An 18,021-nucleotide genomic window follows, 5' to 3' on the forward strand; every position below is an offset into this window, starting at 1 on the left:
TTACGTTACTTAAATTAGATGCAAATTATAAAGTCATTTCAGTACTGTGATTATGAACTCATTTTACTACAATGTTTCACTTGAATGTATCTGCTGGTTGAGAATGAACTGTTCACTTTCTAACTTTTCAAAGTCTGTGATTATAGCGCCACTTAGAGGTGAACGGCAGCAAATACGGCAGTAATGATTGACAGAAACGCCTGTTTTGCACACGGCACTCAAACACAGAACCAGGAAACAGGAATCACATGAGTTCAGGAAAGTTGAGCTGTTGTGTGTTTGAGTCTCTGTACTCATGCAGTAAAATGGCAGAAGCCAGAATATCTCAGGATGAGTTCATGTGTTCAGTGTGTCTGGATCTCCTGAAGGATCCAGTGACCATTCCCTGTGGACACAGTTACTGTAAGGTCTGTATTACAGACTGCTGGGATCAGGAGGATGAGAAGAGAGTCTACAGCTGTCCTCAGTGCAGACAGACCTTCAGGCCAAGACCTGCTTTAGCTAAAAACACCATTCTGGCTGAAATGGTGGAGAAACTGAAGAAGACTAAACTTGCTGCTGACTGTTACGCTGGAGCTGGAGATGTGCAGTGTGACGTCTGTACTGGAAGAAAACACAAAGCCGTCAAGTCCTGTCTGGTGTGTCTGAACTCTTACTGTCAGAATCACCTTGAACAACATGAGAGTTTGTTTAAAGGAAAGAGACACAATCTGACTGATGCCACTGGACGACTGCAGGAGATGATCTGCCAGAAACACGACAAGCTCCTCGAGGTTTTCTGCCGCACTGATCAGAAGTGTATATGTGTGCTGTGTATGGATGAACATAAAAACCACGACACTGTATCAGTGGCAGCACAGAGGACAGAGAATCAGGTATGAACGTAAAGAGATCCCATTATGCTCTTTTATGTTCATAGTTTTGTTTGAGTTTGGGGTCTACTAGAATACATTTACATCATTTAACCCTCTGATGGTCTTCGTTTTTGTCCACACTTGTGTTCTTTGGGGTCCCTGGAGACCCCAGACAATAACATGTAATTTTGTAACAGTATAATAGTTTTTTTTTTTAACAAATGTAATTTTATTTAGTCATTTTTATTGTTAGAATTGTGATTTCATAATATTTAGATATGAATCCAACTGTAAAAACTTGTGAAAAGATATCTTTCAATAATATATAAGCAAATAGCATATAGTGGAGCTCTATAGCCATCGAGTGGCTAAAATGATAATGGTACATTTGATACATCATTCATGATAAATGAATGATACATTTTCCAAAATATGGGCAAAATTTTTACACTAAACCATGTCAAATTATCCATGTTTCATCCATGAAATTTGGAATTTATATTCCCCCCATAAGAATTTATTTTTGGATTTTGGGGGGTCCCCGACAAATATATTTTAACATTAAAAATGATTGTGAAAATTATAGGTCTTTAATTACGTTTTATATTTATAACAGTAATTTATTTATTTCCTAGCGCGAGGCAGCAATCAGGGCAGCTATTAGCCGAGATTGTTGTTGTGGTAGGCTACTGTAGCTGAACGCGGCAAAACGAAACCTCACAAAGAGTGAAATCCTGAATGAAAATCCTGTAAGTGCTTCGATTATGTTTATATCTCCATAATTGCTTATAGTAAAATATTAGGAGTTCGAGTTCCTACATCAAAAGTTGCATTAACTAGATACCCAGTGTAATGATATGAAGAGTACGTTTGTCAACGTTTCTTGCTAGCTGTAGTCATGTTAGAATATCTTACGTTTTTTTTAAACGTGTCCCTAAAGATTTTAGTTTAGGTTATGGATTGACTACTTTGAAACAAAGTAAACCATCTAATGTACTGTAGGTACAGTCTTTTCAGACATCATTATTATTCAATCCAGCGGCCAGTTGTTTTACAAATTCCTTTTAATGTAACATAAGGGATGAGAAATGCCATTTGTATTTGGTGCATTTGTGCATGGTGCTGCCATAATGAGTACATCTGGTGAATTTAGAGTTAACTTCCTTGCACAAGGACAGAATGACCTGTTATTCACTTTGTCATGTCAGGGATTAGATTGATATAAGGCGCTGTAACTTTGTTTCTCCAGAGTTAGAGGGTTACCTGTTAGATTATAGCCACTTCTCTAGACACCACTACAATACTGGGTCTAGTCCAAACCATGAAAAAAGTCTTCAGAATTTTTTATAATTTAATAATAAAATTTTAGTTTAAAAAGTCATTTCGAACCCTGCATCAGAGGATTAATGTCTGTTTTCACCCACGGTCTGAACTCTAAGGCACTACATTAATCCGGATACATTTGAAAGCGGCATTTTCCTTTATAAACGCTCTCCGTCCACACTAGTGTTTTAGTTTTATTTTTCCATCTGAATCATATCAGTGATCTTTTGTGGGGTTTTACGCATGCGCAGTAAAGGTGAATTTAGCGTTTCAGTGTGGATGAGAAACTTTTGAAAAACACCTGAAAACGCTAAATTCACCTTTATTGCGCATGCGTAAAACCCCACAAAAGATCACTGATATGATTCAGATGGAAAAATAAATAATGAAGTTATCGCGCAATTCTTCTGACAAGATTAGGGTGACCATATTTTAGTTTTCAGAAAACAGGACGGGGGCGTGGTTGATGGACGGGGGCGTGGTCTGGGAGGCGTGGTTAAGGGGTTGGGGGCGTGGTTGGGGTGAATGCATAAAAAAATACTTGACAAATGCATTCACAACCTTGCAACTATGTTATTGTACTTTAATACATAAAGTAATACATCCTTTCCATTCAATGTTTGGACCGAAACTGTGTTGCCATTAAGGCAAAATGTTAGGGACTTTTAATTTGATAGAGACTTTTATTTTGATTTGATGTAGACCTGGAGTTTGGGGTTAGAGGTTATTTCCTGTACAGAAGGAAGGAAGGTAACAGAATGTGAGCACATGTAATCCATTTGTTGTTAGCACTAGAGGCAATGTCGTAAGTTACATTGATGTTACAATACTGTTTAAAAAGAAAACACTACACATAGTTATAATTTTTATTTACATGTATGTACAGGTATATTTCATTAGACAAGATTTATGTTAAAACAGTCGAACTTTATTTCTTTGTTACAGTTTTCACTCTGTCATGTAAGATGATGTTGAAGCCACAGTAAACAGCAAGAAATCGCTCACTACGACTTGTTGTCATTTTGCATCAGAGTTAGCTGGTTGTATAGCTACAGTTGCTACACTGCAGTGAGGACAACACAGTGAAAAGACATAGAAAAGTTAGTGTTGAACATCGTGGCAAGATGGAAGGAAAACGTGCTAAGTCTTCCGTAGCAAGTGGAAGTTCTCACTCATCTGCGTCATCAAGGAGTGCAGTAATCCGTGCACGGGCTAAAGCAGCAGCTGCTAAAGTACGTGCTGAATATGCAGAAAAAGAGGCTAAAGCTAAAATAGAAAAGGCAGCTAAAGAAGCTGAATCACAGTTGGAGAAGGTAAAAAGAGAGACTGAGCTTGAAACACTCGCTATGTGTCGTGAAGCAGCGGCTGCTGAAGCTGAAGCAGCCGTTTGGGAATCGGCTGACTCAATTGCGAAGTGTATTCTGTTGGATGAAACAGGCTCGTCAGGAGAAGATAAAATGGAGCGGACGAGCGAATACGTCCAAACTCATTTTGGCCCAACTAGCTCCCCAAAGCGAGAAGATACGAACGCTTGCCCTCAGGCTTTTCAGCCTGCTACAGATGGCACTCTCATTTTCAGTCCGAACAATCCCTTTTCTTCATACCAGCAGGTTCCTGTTTCTTCACATGAGCCACGACAGGCTAGTAACATAGGAAATGGGAATTTATCAGAGGATGGTCTAGACGATGCTTATGTTCCACCGGCAGCCAAACTGTCATATGGTCAGACTTTATATGACAGAGAGGATGTTCAAGTCGATTCAAAGAAGTTTCATACTGACTTGAATATTTCTGCTCCGTGCTATTACCCCCAGCTAAAAACTGATCAGAGCGTGTCTGCAACTGAACATCTTGCGCAATATTTAGCGCGACGTGACCTGGTGAGTGCAAGCTTGTATGAGTTTGATGATAAACCAGAAAATTATCGTGCTTGGCAGTCTTCATATAAAAATGCTACACAAGGGCTGGGTCTCACTGCTACTGAGGAGCTAGACTTAATGACTCGATGGCTTGGCAAAGAATCCAGCAACCAAGTGAAACGCCTGCGTTCAGTGCACGTAGCAAGTCCAGACATAGCACTCAGAAAAGCCTGGGAACGTCTTCAGGAATGTTACGCAGCGCCAGAGGTAGTTGAAAAGGCCCTCTTCACTCGACTTGACAAGTTCCCCAAGGTTTTGGTGAAAGAAAATCTGAAGCTAAGGGAGTTAGCAGATCTGCTGATGGAAGTGCAGTGTGCTAAGGAAGACGGCTACTTACCAGGTTTGTCCTACCTGGATACTGCACGAGGCATTGAACCTATAGTAGCCAAACTGCCTTATGGCCTTCAGGAAAAATGGATTTCTGCGGGTTCAAAGTATAAAGAAGAAAATGGAGGACGGTTTCCACCATTTGAATTCTTTACCAGATTCATGTGCTATGAGGCAAAGAAAAGGAATGATCCCAGTTTTGCCATTTTAAATGCTAGCGGATCTGCTGTAAAGGCTGAACGTCCCCAATTTAAAAGCACCAAGAACCCCATTGCAGTTCATAAGACCAATGTCTCCCCAGCAGAGTCGAGCACTTCCAGTGATCCAAATAAGAGCTGCCCAATACATGCAAAACCACATCCACTGAAGAAGTGCAAAGCCTTTAGAGCCAAAGATCTTCAGGACAGGAAAGCCTTTCTGAAGGAGAGAGGATTCTGCTTTAAATGCTGTGGCTCAAATAGTCATGTGGCGAAGGACTGCACTGCAGTAGTGAAATGTTCTGAGTGTGACAGCACCAAGCATGTCTCAGCCATGCATCCGGGCCCTCCACCAAAGATCACTGCTCCTGTTACCTCGCCACAGAATGGCGGGGAGGGAGAAGAGGGTAACGACAGCAGGGAAGTCGTCAGCTCAAGCTGCACTGAAGTATGTGGTGCAGGACAAGTTGGGAGGTCATGTTCCAAGATATGCCTAGCAAAGGTGTATCACAAGGGCTGTCCAGATAAAGCCATCAAGGCATATATCGTTTTAGATGACCAAAGCAACCGGTCATTGGCGAGGTCCAGTTTCTTTGACCTTTTCAACATTCAGAGTAAGCCATATCCTTACTTACTGAGAACGTGCTCCGGCACAGAGGAAACATTTGGCAGAAGGGCTGAAGATTTTATGGTCAAAGCACTTGATGGGAAAGTGACAATCCCTCTTCCCCCGCTTATTGAATGTAACGACTTACCTGACAACCGGGCTGAAATTCCCACGCCGAACGCCGCTCTTCATCAACCTCACCTCGTCAAGGTAGCAGAAAACATTCCTGAGTTGGACCCTACTGCGGAGATCCTCCTGCTGCTTGGTAGAGATATAATTAGAGTGCACAAGGTAAGGGAACAAGTAAATGGTCCTCCCAACGCCCCCTTTGCTCAACGTCTTGACCTAGGTTGGGTGGTGGTTGGAGAGGTCTGCCTAGGGAATGCGCACAAGCCAAATGTCAGCATTTACAGGACAACAGTGCTTGATTGTCAACGGCCCTCGCTCCTCCAACCGTGCACAAGTGTTATGCATGTCAGGGATAAGCTTCATGGCAAAGAGCCCAGGAAGAGTGTCTTAGGGCCCAGCAGGGCTAAAGAAGACAGGCTGGGTAAAAATGTATTCGATCACACCGAACAGGACAACAAGCTGGCACCATCAATTGAGGATGAGACTTTCTTGAACATAATGGATGAAGAAGTCTACAGAAATGATTCACACAGTTGGGTCGCTCCACTACCGTTCAGACAGCCTAGAGAACGTTTGCCTAACAACCGCAGCCAAGCACTTAAACGTTTTGAATCACTTCGACGCAACTTGAGGAGAAAGCCGGAGATGGAACAGCAATATGTGGCATTCATGGGCAAACTGCTGGAAAATGATCATGCTGAGGTGGCACCAGAACTAAGGGAAGATGAAGAGTGTTGGTACTTACCAAGCTTTGCAGTGTTTCACCCACAAAAACCAGGTCAAATCAGGGTGGTGTTTGATTCGAGCGCCCAACACTCCGGAATCTCCATAAATAATGTGCTATTGACTGGCCCTGATCTTAACAACTCCCTTCTGGGAGTACTCATGCGGTTCCGAAAGGAAAAGGTCGCTGTTATGGCAGACATACAGCAGATGTTTTACTGCTTCCTCGTAGAAGAAAAACATAGGAACTATTTGAGATTCTTATGGTTCAAGAACAATGATGTGGCAAGTGAAGTCGTAGACTACAGGATGAAGGTCCATGTGTTTGGGAACAGCCCGTCTCCAGCAGTGGCAATTTATGGACTTAGAAGAGCTGTCAGAAAGGGTGCGCAAAGATATGGACAAGACACCGTCAACTTTGTCGTGCGCCACTTTTATGTTGATGACGGTCTTTGTTCTGTCCCTACTGATGCTGAAGCCATTGACTTGCTGCATAGGACTCAGGCTTCATTGGCTGAGTCCAACCTCAGGCTCCACAAGTTTGCATCGAATAGTCCGGCTGTCTTGGCAGCCTTTCCGAGTGAGGACTGTGTGACAGCTGGAAAAGAGGTAGACATCTGTGGGAAGGAGTCACCCATCCAACGCAGCTTAGGCCTCCTGTGGGAAGTAGCTAGGGACACATTCACCTTCTCTGTGCCAACTGACATAAAACCGTTTACCCGCCGAGGAGTTCTCTCAATGGGGAACAGTGTTTTTGATCCCTTGGGTTTTTTGGCTCCGGTCGTAATCCAAGGAAGAGCCTTTCTCAGAGAGCTGAATTCTGAGGCTTCAGAGTGGGACACTCCATTACCTGACGATAAACTAGGCAAGTGGGAGGCTTGGCGAAACTCACTTCAAGAGTTGAAGCACTTCCATATATCAAGGATGTACACAGGCATCTCTCTAACCAAGGCCGAACAGATGGAACTCTGTGTGTTTTGTGATGCTTCTACAATGGCCATTGGGGCTGTAGCCTATTTGAAGACCATCCAAGAAGGCATTGTTGACATTGGATTTGTCATGGGGAAGTCTAAACTTGCTCCTCAATCAGAGCCAACCATACCGAGACTTGAGCTGTGTGCTGCGGTTTTGGCTGTGGAAATGGCCGAACTGATTCAGGAAGAACTGGACTTGAAGTTAGATTCCATTAAATTCTACACGGATAGCAGAGTGGTCCTTGGATACATTCATAACCAATCCAGACGGTTTTATGTATATGTCCACAATCGAGTCTAGTGTATTCGCCAGACCACAAATCCTGAACAGTGGCACTACGTACGCACAGAGGACAATCCGGCTGATATTGTGTCAAGGTCTGTTCCAGCATCACGTCTCACACAAACAATGTGGTTCAGCGGACCTACCTTTTTGCGTAAGCCTTCCATTCAACCAGAGCCTATTCAGTCATTCAGCTTAGTCTCACCAGAATTGGATGCAGAGATTCGTCCAGATGTGAAGAGTTATGCCACCCAGCTACACGAGAAAGGTCTCAGCATAGAGCGTTTTGAGAGGTTCTCCACCTTTGACACACTCCAGCGAGCTGTGGCACTCTTAATTCACATTGCAAGATCTTTCAAGTCCTCTAACATCATGGACAAGTGTAGGAGATGGCATACATGTGAGCTGCCTCGCTCTCCGGATGAGCTTTCCCAAGCCAGAGAAGTCATCATTAGAGCCGTTCAGAGGAAAGCATTTGGAAAGGAATTTGAAGCTCTAGAAAGAGACCAGCCAATTCCTCTAAACAGCTGTCTACGTCGTCTCAACCCTATCTTGCAGAATGACCTCATATGCATTGGTGGCCGTCTGAAAAACGCAGACGTAGAGATTGAGCAAAAGAACCCTGTGATTCTCCCAAAAGACAACCATGTTTCCTTACTGTTCATCAGACACCATCATACCCAAGTAAAACATCAAGGCCGCCATTTAACAGAGGGCGCTGTGAGAGCTGCAGGACTCTGGATCTTGGGAGGTAAAAGGCTCATTAACTCAATTCTTCACAAATGCGTGACCTGTCGTAGACTCAGAGGTCGGATGCAGGAGCAACTAATGGCGGATTTGCCACCTGAGCGTCTCAAGGCCTGCCCTCCCTTCACGTATGTAGGGCTAGATGTCTTCGGACCATGGCACATCACTACCAGACGTACAAGAGGAGTTCAGCCTGAGAGCAAACGGTGGGCCATATTATTCTGTTGTATGAGCTCCAGGGCGGTTCACATTGAGGTGATTGCCTCAATGGACACTTCAAGCTGTGTCAATGCCTTAAGGCGTTTCTTTGCCATAAGAGGACCAGCCAAACAACTGAGGTCAGATTGTGGCACGAATTTCATTGGGGCCTGCAGAGAACTCGGGATGAGCGCAGAACAACCAGACATCACTGTGCAGAGATACCTACACCAACAAGGATGCTCCTGGGTGTTTAACCCACCTCATGCTTCGCACATGGGTGGTTCATGGGAACGCCTCATTGGAGTGGCTCGAAGGATCCTGGAGTCAATGCTTCTTGAACATGGCACTCGCCTGACTCATGAAGTCTTGTGCACTCTAATGGCAGAGGTGGCAGCAATTATGAATGCAAGGCCTCTGGTTCCAGTTTCAAATGATCCAGAGGATCCATTCATTCTCACACCATCTATGCTGTTAACTCAGAAAGTCGGCACCCCACCTCCTCCAGGAGACTTTACGGACAGAGACCTCCTAACCAAGCAGTGGAGACAAGTACAAGCCTTGTCCAACATGTTCTGGCGCCGTTGGAGACAAGTGTACTTGTCAACCTTACAAGGCCGGAAGAAATGGACCAAATCTCACCAAAATCTGCAAGAAGGAGATGTCGTCCTCCTCAAGGACAACCAAGTTGTCCGCAACAGCTGGCCTATGGCGATAGTCACAAAGGCTATTCCTGGAAAAGACGGGAAAGTCCGTAAGGTGGAATTGAAGACCACAGATCAAGACATTCAAAAAAGTACCTTACACCAGTGACAGAACTTGTTTTGCTTCTGAGTAGAGAGTGATGTTCATCTGTTTAGTTAATACATAACTTGTTTGTGTAGTGACCTCACAGATGTCAGGCGGGGAGTGTGTTGCCATTAAGGCAAAATGTTAGGGACTTTTAATCTGTATTCTGACGTGCGCTCTGCTTGCCGCTGCAGATTGAATTTGAGGAACGCGCTGATTATAAGACGGGGCGAAGCCGAAGTCGGTTTCATATGTTTTGTGTGCAAAGGCAAGCATGTATTTAAAGTACACGCTTAATGGCCCAATGAAAAATAATGAAAACCAGGACATTTTCACCACTTTACAAAAAACAGACAGGACGGCCAGGACAGGACGTGAAAACAGGACATGTCCTGGGAAAACAGGACGGTTGGTCACCCTAGACAGGATAATTTTATTTAGTAAAATATCTCACCATTCACTGATGCGGTCCAGGTCGCACGCAGTCACCATATGTTTGGTCTAAAACGCAACTGCTCTCATGTATTGCCGCAGGACAGCAAATGTGAGTAAATTCTGTCATCTTTGCAGGACTGTGATATGAATGTAGAATATGTGTGCAATGTAGAATATTTTTAGCAACAGTGTGAAAGTGAATTAGCACATAACTGGTATAAACATGAATATCTATTGGTACAATATGCGTCACATGACTAAATTTACGTCATCGTTTTTAAATTCCACCGGTTTCACAGTCCACACTACAACGTGAAAACGGCGTTTTCAAATGTATCCACTTTGAAGTGCGTTTTCAAAAAGCTTTGTTTTCATTAATAAAAACGCCGTCTCAGTGTGGACGGAAGGCCAAACCGGAGAGAAAAATATACGTTTTCAAACGAAAACGTGTTAGTGTGGACATGGCCTAATTTAGTTTCAGTTTCTTTAAAACCCGCTGTCTGTTTTGATTGGTCAGCCGATCCCAGTCTGTTGTGATTGGTTTACTGCTTAGAGTGTGTGTCAGAAATGTAACGCACTTTACCATAAATGGCGATGGAGAGGTGGAGGAATGCTGGAAGAATTGTTGCTGGGACTGAATGACTGCTGCTTATATTCACTCGTAATGATGATTGACAGGACTGAATGATTATGCTCCTCCTGAGCCTCCGTTTGTAACTTATTTTAAAACATCTGACCAGCATTGAACTGCATGGTTAAGAAAGCAGTTGTTATAAAATGGTGAGAACACAATAAAAGATTGAGTGTTAAAAGTACATTTTAACCACCAAGTTAGTCTGCATTAGGAAAGCCGAAAAAGGGGTTTAGATTTGGGATGGTAAAAACAGTCTCTTGAACATGCCTACAACACAGTACTAACACGACTCAACCAGGCCTCGCTCCTTAATTTTAATATTAATTCATTCTATTTAATATTAATTGAGAAATATTGTGACAGTTTGTTCCCTGAAGAAAATTCAAGACTATAATGTTTCAGGGAGTTCAGAAACAGTGACTCTGATATAGAGAATAACTCCCTCTGGAGGGATGTTTTCATGCTTAAACAGCAACATTACACACTAAAGAAAGATGAACATGGAAAAAAGCATAATAGGACACATTTAAACCAGTAGTTCACCCAACAAAATGAACATTTATCGGTTTCAAGTTCAATTCTCATTCAAGTTTTTTCAAACTGGTATGACTTTTTTCTTTTTTCTGATGAAGGAATGTCTCATCTGTCCATATATTGAAAGTCAGTAGGGTCCAAAAGCTCAATCTTCAAAAAGGACATTAAGGTAGCAATGATGTTTTATTAGCAAAGTTCGGGAGGAGCCCATTCAGATAATTAACACAAGTGAAGAGCATTCAGCAATCAATGTTAAGAGGTGTATATATACATTCAGCAGTCTCACCTCAATCCATTGACAGTTTAGCAGTATCCCTACACCACCCCTTCTCCACGCTTCTAGACCTAACCACTTACATATGGGGGGAGTACTCTGGGTTCGGGCCGGACAGCACGCCAAATAGGCATTAATCTTTACCCCCTCTAAATGTATGTAAGTGTGAACTCGTGAAAGAAATCCATAACAACTCAAGGGGGGTAAACTAGGCTGCGTTACACTCCACTTTTAGATACGCACTCGCAAACTTCCTTCTCTGGGAATCCCTGTCGCCATTTTGAAAGGCGTTACACTTCGTGAAGTGGACGAGGGAAGTTTATATGGACAGACCCTCGACCCCTCGATTTTGACAGAGGGAGTGAGTCTACTCTGATGTACTTCAAGCAGCTCTATATCCCACAATTCAACTTGATTGTGACGTCTCAGCAGATCATGAAAATTTTTTCCCCAACAGCTTTTTACCTACAGGATTTTAGATATTTAATATATTTTCTGCAACAGCTCATATGCATATAGAACGGTGCATAAAACAAATTCAAAATAGGGGTTTAATAATAAACCAGCTCAATCAGGGGCAATTCCAGGATTTTATAAATGGGGGGCCATGGCACAGGGGGGACCAAGAACCAGTGAGGGGGGGCCCATGGGAAATCAGAAAATTCAACTGGAAATAAATACTTGTTTAGTCCTCTTTTCATTCTCAACTCCGTTCCGTTCAGTGCGTTCTATTTAAACCAGTAGTGGGCACTCGTGCAACGTAAGCAATGACGCACATCTGAGTGAACAAGACAGAGGGAAGTTAGTGAGTGAAGGGCATAAAAATTTGGAGTCTGAGTCTTCTGAAGTGATAAGAAAAATCAGATATGGTGGCACATGCATGAGCCAGTGAGATTTGAGGTTATTATTGACGCATCACCATATTTGATTTGGGCTTCAGAAACAGAGACATTCTTCAGAAAGTTTGGAAAGACATGAGGATGAGTAAACAATGAAATAATTTATATTTCTAGGTGAACTATCCCTATAAAACTAGGCATTGAAGAAATTATACTGGCACTTATGAATGAACCTATAATCTTGATCTTTAACCCCTCAATCTCACCACTTCTCTGATACTGGATTCATATCTGTTTAGTTGATGATTAATGTGATGTTTCTCCTGTCATTGGTTTGTCCTTTAGCACCAGCTGAAGGAGACGCAGAGGTCGTTCCAGCAGAGGATCCAGCAGAGAGAGAAAGATCTTCAGCAGCTGAGAGAGGCTGTGGCGTCTCATAAGGTGAGTCTGGAGAAGAAGAGAAGTTTGAGACGTCTCAGTCAGGACTCACTGAAGCCACTGTGTGATTGTGATGTGTGTCCTAACAGCGCTCTGCACAGACAGCAGTGGAGGACAGTGAGAGGATCTTCACTGAGCTCATCCGCTCCATTGAGAGAAGCCGCTCTGAGGCGACACAGCGGATCAGAGATCAGGAAAAGACTGCAGTGAGTCGAGCTGAAGGACGACTGGAGCGACTGGAGCAGGAGATCAATGATCTGAGGAGGAGAGACGCTGAGCTGGAGCAGCTTTCACACACACAGGATCACATCCATTTCCTGCAGGTAACAGAGATCTAGAAGAACAGGGTCATAGTGGACTTGAGCAAGAGACTCACAGAGAAACATTTCATGAGAGCAGAATGAGCCGTTGACTGAAGTGTTGATCTGTGTGTTCGGTTATTATATCATCATCAGTCAGACTCTCATCTGATCTTCTTCTTTTGAAAGGGATGCACTTATAAATGCAGTTCAGCTCTGGAAATCTCTTAGGAAACTTATTTTCTGAAAGATATATTGAGCTTCCAGACAGCAACCACTCAAAACTTCACAAATATTTAAACACTTTTTGTATAACAATGTGAAATCCATAAACCTGATGGCACCAGTTTCACTACTAAATCTGACAGTAGTGCAGGTTATTGATGAAGTGTGGAGGTGATGAGCTTTGATTTCTGTTTTCTGTAGAGTTTCCAGTCTCTCTCAGCTCCTCCTGAATCTACAGACGTAAATGACAATCCCTTCAGGTCTCTCTCCTCTTTTGATGTTGTGAGAGAATCTGTCCGTCAGCTGAGAGACAAACTGGAGGATTTCTGCAAAGAGGAGCTGAAGAAGATCTCTGACAGAGGTAAAGTCCTGGAGATTCATCAGCTCTCAGAAATGATCCTCCATCATCTCATATCATGTAGAACAGAGGTCCCCAACCCCCGGGCCGCGGACCGGTACCGGTCCGTGGGACATTTGGTACCGGGCCTCACAGAAAGAATATATAACTTAACGTATTTTCCGGACTATAAGTCGCTCCGGAGTATATGTCGCATCAGTAAAAAAATGCGTCATGAAGAAGAAAAAACATAATATAGCCTAAGTCGCACTGGACTATAAGTTGCATTAATTTAGAAATGTAGCCTATTTCACAAAAAAAATAAAAAATAATAATAATAATAATAATTGTTCGGATGGGACTGTTCACCCTTACGGACGTGAGCGCTCTGAAAGCGGCACAAAAAGACTGCTTTAAAACTTTCACAGAGACCTCAGACAGAAAGCAAAAAGCCTGTCTTTAAATTGTATTTCGTTTTGTATTAATTGTATCTTAATTTTAATCAATGTTTCATCACCCAATTGCCTGGATTTAATAAGAAGTAAATATAATAGAAAATATTTAATCAGGACACGGAGGCGCGGGCGCGTGAACTGGAGCTGATCTCATAAATTAACCGAAATTCAGCGTATAAGGTAGCCTACTTGCCTCACAGACCTGAGACATAGAAAGCTTGAAATGTCTAATTTTAAACAGAACAATTCAAAACAAAAGAAAACTGACTGTTCTCTGCTTATGTAATTCGTATGAAATGTGCATTTCTCTCTGGCGCGTTCACTAGGCATACTGCGAAGATCGAGTCAGCATTGTCAACTTCATCTTTGCACAGAAAACACTTGTTTATTATTAAACAATTAAAATGTCTCCTGCTATATTTTACATATTCATAATCATTAATTTTGGTTCTTAAAATCGGTTCTTTGTGACAGCTTTTAGGTGCTTTATTGGCAGCGCCACCCTTACATCGCATCAGCACCGTAAACATGGAGATTTTTTTCTTTTGGGGGGCTTTTTGTTTGTGTTCAGGCTTTCTCAGTTGTCTTTAGGCGTGATATTACGAGTACCCTGCTAATAAAATTGCAAGTAAGCCTACACATTGGATTCACGTTTATTATTATATTTAATTATTTTTTATATTTTTTTTATATTTTGTTGTATTTATCCGCCGCACCTTAAAGGCCGGTCCGTGAAAATATTGTCTGATATTAAACCGGTCCATGGCGCAAAAAAGGTTGGGGACCGCTGATGTAGAAGATCATATTAGAAATGTCTTAGGAACGGATGCAGGGATCATTTTCTCTCGACATGATAATCACACTCTTCATGTCTGTTGATTTCCACAGTCACTTTCACCAACATTGTTCCCAGAACCAGGAACGACTTCCTACAATGTAAGTCACTAAGAAAACCAGCAGGAAAACTCACTGAGTGTCTTCATGTTCTTCCTGTAGAAGGTGAAAGAAAACATGACAGAAGAGTTTTAGAGTTGATCATGTAAATTAGTGTTTCTCAACGGAGAGAGCATCGAGGGGCGCTGGAAGCAAAATCAATTGACTCGTGACTTTAACAAAGATGTAAATCAGGGGATTCAATATATTCTTCAAAAACAGGATGTCCTCTAAAACTAATGAATAACTATAATTATTTTTCACTGAAAGCCAATTAAAAACATTCATCCAAGATTTAGAGGTAAAATCACAGTAGTAAAAAAGCTTCAGGAAAGTAAGAACAAACTGAAATCTCTTCTGTAAAAATTCCTCTATGGATTTATCCTAAACAGGATTTTGTAACAAATCTCTTTAACCTTTGAGGAAACAGATAGAAATTTAAAGAAAGCTCAAGATTGCCAAAGGCTACAGCACTGAAAATCACCAACAATAGGCCTAGAATACTTAAAAACATTGTAGATCAAATTATTACAAAACAATCATACTGACCCCAAATATTTGAATGGTGTATATATTAGGCATAATTATAATAAACACAGAATAATAACCATTAATATACAGTAAATGATACACTGATGTAAATGATGATTTGCACAGGATATCTGGTAAACTAGTAAACCATATTATTGCTCTTCCTGCATTGACACCATTATATGAGAACTGAACTGAGCTGGACGATGACATCACTGCTTTCTCCAGAGCGGCTGTATAGATAAATTAACTAAATGAATAACTTTTTTACATCAGAAATAAATCAACACTGAACTTACTTAAGCTGGACAATGACACTATTTTCCTCTAGATCTGCTGTACAGACGAAACAAACTTTGTTGCATTATTTCCCTGTTATCACTGTAAAACTGCTTTGAAACAATCTGTATTGATCAAAGCGCTAAATAAATAAAGGTGACTTGAGTACTGAGACACTGCTGATATATTGAACATGAAGAGTTCAGCTATAATAAAAGATCAGACAGATTCATAATTCCTGATTCTGATGTGTTTTCTCTCCATCAGATTCTCATCAGTTCACTCTGGATCTGAACACAGTGAATAAAGTCCTCCGTCTGTCTGAGGGGAACAGAGTGATTACTGACACTTACCCAGAGCAGCCGTATCCTGATCATCCAGATAGATTTGATGATGTGTGTCAGGTGTTGTGTAGAGAGAGTGTGTGTGGACGCTGTTACTGGGAGATTGAGTGGAGTGATAGTTTGTTTGGTGGTGTGTGTATATCAGTGTCATATAAGAGCATCAGCAGGAAGGGATCGGGTGGTGAGTGTGTGTTTGGATCTAATGATCAGTCCTGGAGTTTGGACTGCTCTTCCTCCAGTTACTCATTCTATCACAATAACATAGAGACTAAACTCCCTGTAATGTCCATCAGCAGGAGAATAGGAGTGTATGTGGATCACAGTGCAGGAACTCTGTCCTTCTACAGCGTCTCTGACACAATGAGCCTCATCCACACAGTCCAGACCACATTCACTCAACCGCTCTATCCTGGGTTTAGTGTTTATACTGGATCATCAGTGAAACTGTGTTGATGAATCAGAACAGACTGTAGAGAGATTCTACCCATAATGCTTTGAGCTGCATGATAAATCAGTAACAGTGAGATGTTATAGAGAAGGGGTTGGTAACTTTGTTGTCATGAAGTGGCCATTTGTAAGTTTCTGAGTTAATCACTCTGATTGGATCGCTATCCGTTAGAACTTCAATTTACACTGAACTTCACATCACTGAGTTCACATTAAAGAAAGCAAGATATGAGCTTGATTTTATTTATCATCAGACAATTTCAAGATCATAGATGCGGCATCAGCACTGGAAAGATAATTTAGTGTCACTACTTTTAATGAAGACGACTGTGTGTTGAGCTTCAGCATGTGACGCTGAACTTTCAGTTTCATTTGCTTTTCAGTTTTCACGTCGGCTCGCTGACGAGATGCTCAACTTCTCTCCGCGATGCGTAGCGCAGAAACTACTGTAATAGCGCTGTTATATCTGTGTGCCGGGAGCTGTTATAACACACTCTCGCATGTTTATTTTTTTACCATTTTTGGAAGAGTAAAAAATTTTTTCATGAACAGTTTCCACATGCATCATTTTGATGTGTGTTGAATGTTTAATAATTACTCTATATATTTGGTTGATTATCTCTGAGATTTATAGCATTAATTATGTACAGCGGAACAAGCTGTCAGTCAGTAACTTGACGAGTTGAGCTACGAGTGGTCACGCTAATGGTTTATCAGAGCTGCACACTTTCATTGACTTGTGCAGTTTAATTCTCACACTTTAATAGTATTTATAACTCCTAACTTAATAAAACAAGCTGTGTTACTATGAGGAATGATTACCTCAAGATGTAGATCTGTATGCAGGAACGAGGAACTTTATCTGAATGAAATACATACACCTCTCACTCTTTTACTCACGTACCAGCGATTATGTTTCTGACTTCTGTTATAGTCTCTTATGTTCTCTTCATTACTGTCCCAGTCATCAGCTGAAGTGCTGTTTGTCCACCAGTGGGCTCTCCATCATAGACTATTGTTACTCTGTCATGGACTACACTACCCATAATCCTCTGCCCTGTTTCATCATCACAAATTGACTTCACTCTGTCATTCATTGCTAGTTTTTTTTTTATATATATGTTACCACTGCATTTCTGGACCCTCAGTTTCCTGGATTTCCCTGTTTTCCTGCGGTACCTGCTTTGTGTTTGTTTTCGGATGGTTTATATGTGTTTTGACCCTTTGTCTGCTGTATTGACTGATTCTGGACTACTGTCAAATAAAGCTGCGCTTGGATCTTCACTCTTCGTGTCTCTGTATTGTATAACAATTACATCAATACTACAGCTGAACTTCTGTCAGTGAAATAACACGTCAGAATAAATGTGTTTAATGAATCCTCATATAGACAGTAAGATCAGTGTGTGTTTGTGAGTCATGATGATTTACGGTGTGTATCTGTGCTTTCCTTGCAAGAAGACCAAAAGTCTAACCAAGTCGTTTTCCAAATTAGAGGTTAATATGACAAAAAAAGAGGATCCTGTGAAATTTTGTTTTGACGATACCGGGTGACACCCACACTCCATAGTAATCTTTACACTTATTGTCACAGATTAATACATTTCTCTTTCAATATCACTTCTATTGCAAAACACTGGTCACACATTGACCCTTGAGTCTCAGATATTTTAATAGTAGGCTATATGTTTTGGCAAGATTAGAGAAGGATGTGATCGTAAATTAGTGCAAAAGTTTCCATGGTAAGGCAAACAGGATTGCAAAACAGGATCAATTTGGTAAATTTAAGCTTCAGGTGATACCTAGTTTATGTTGATTACTTACAACATGGTTTGAATAAATATATTGCTGTTCATTAAACCAGCTTATTTATAAAAAAAAATAAAAAAAATTGATGTCTGATTGGATGATGGTTTATGAATGGAAACAGTCGTGACTAGCTAGTTG

The 18,021-nt window shown here is 41.5% G+C and overlaps 1 protein-coding gene across 1 annotated transcript; it reads left to right on the top strand.

The window, feature by feature from the left end:
- Window positions 1-232: 232 nt before the first annotated feature.
- Window positions 233-17,358, top strand: LOC311289710 (tripartite motif-containing protein 16-like). The gene is made up of 6 exons (XM_084407940.1): window positions 233-875; window positions 12,132-12,227; window positions 12,314-12,547; window positions 12,950-13,109; window positions 14,429-14,476; window positions 15,551-17,358. The coding sequence occupies exons 1-6, from the start codon at window positions 249-251 to the stop codon at window positions 16,078-16,080; spliced, it is 1,695 nt and encodes a 564-aa protein (XP_084264066.1). The 5' UTR covers window positions 233-248; the 3' UTR covers window positions 16,081-17,358.
- Window positions 17,359-18,021: the final 663 nt, after the last annotated feature.

The sequence above is a fragment of the Rutilus rutilus genome (assembly GCF_951802725.1).
Source record: "Rutilus rutilus genome assembly, chromosome: 4".
Classification (NCBI taxonomy): Eukaryota; Metazoa; Chordata; class Actinopteri; order Cypriniformes; family Leuciscidae; genus Rutilus; species Rutilus rutilus.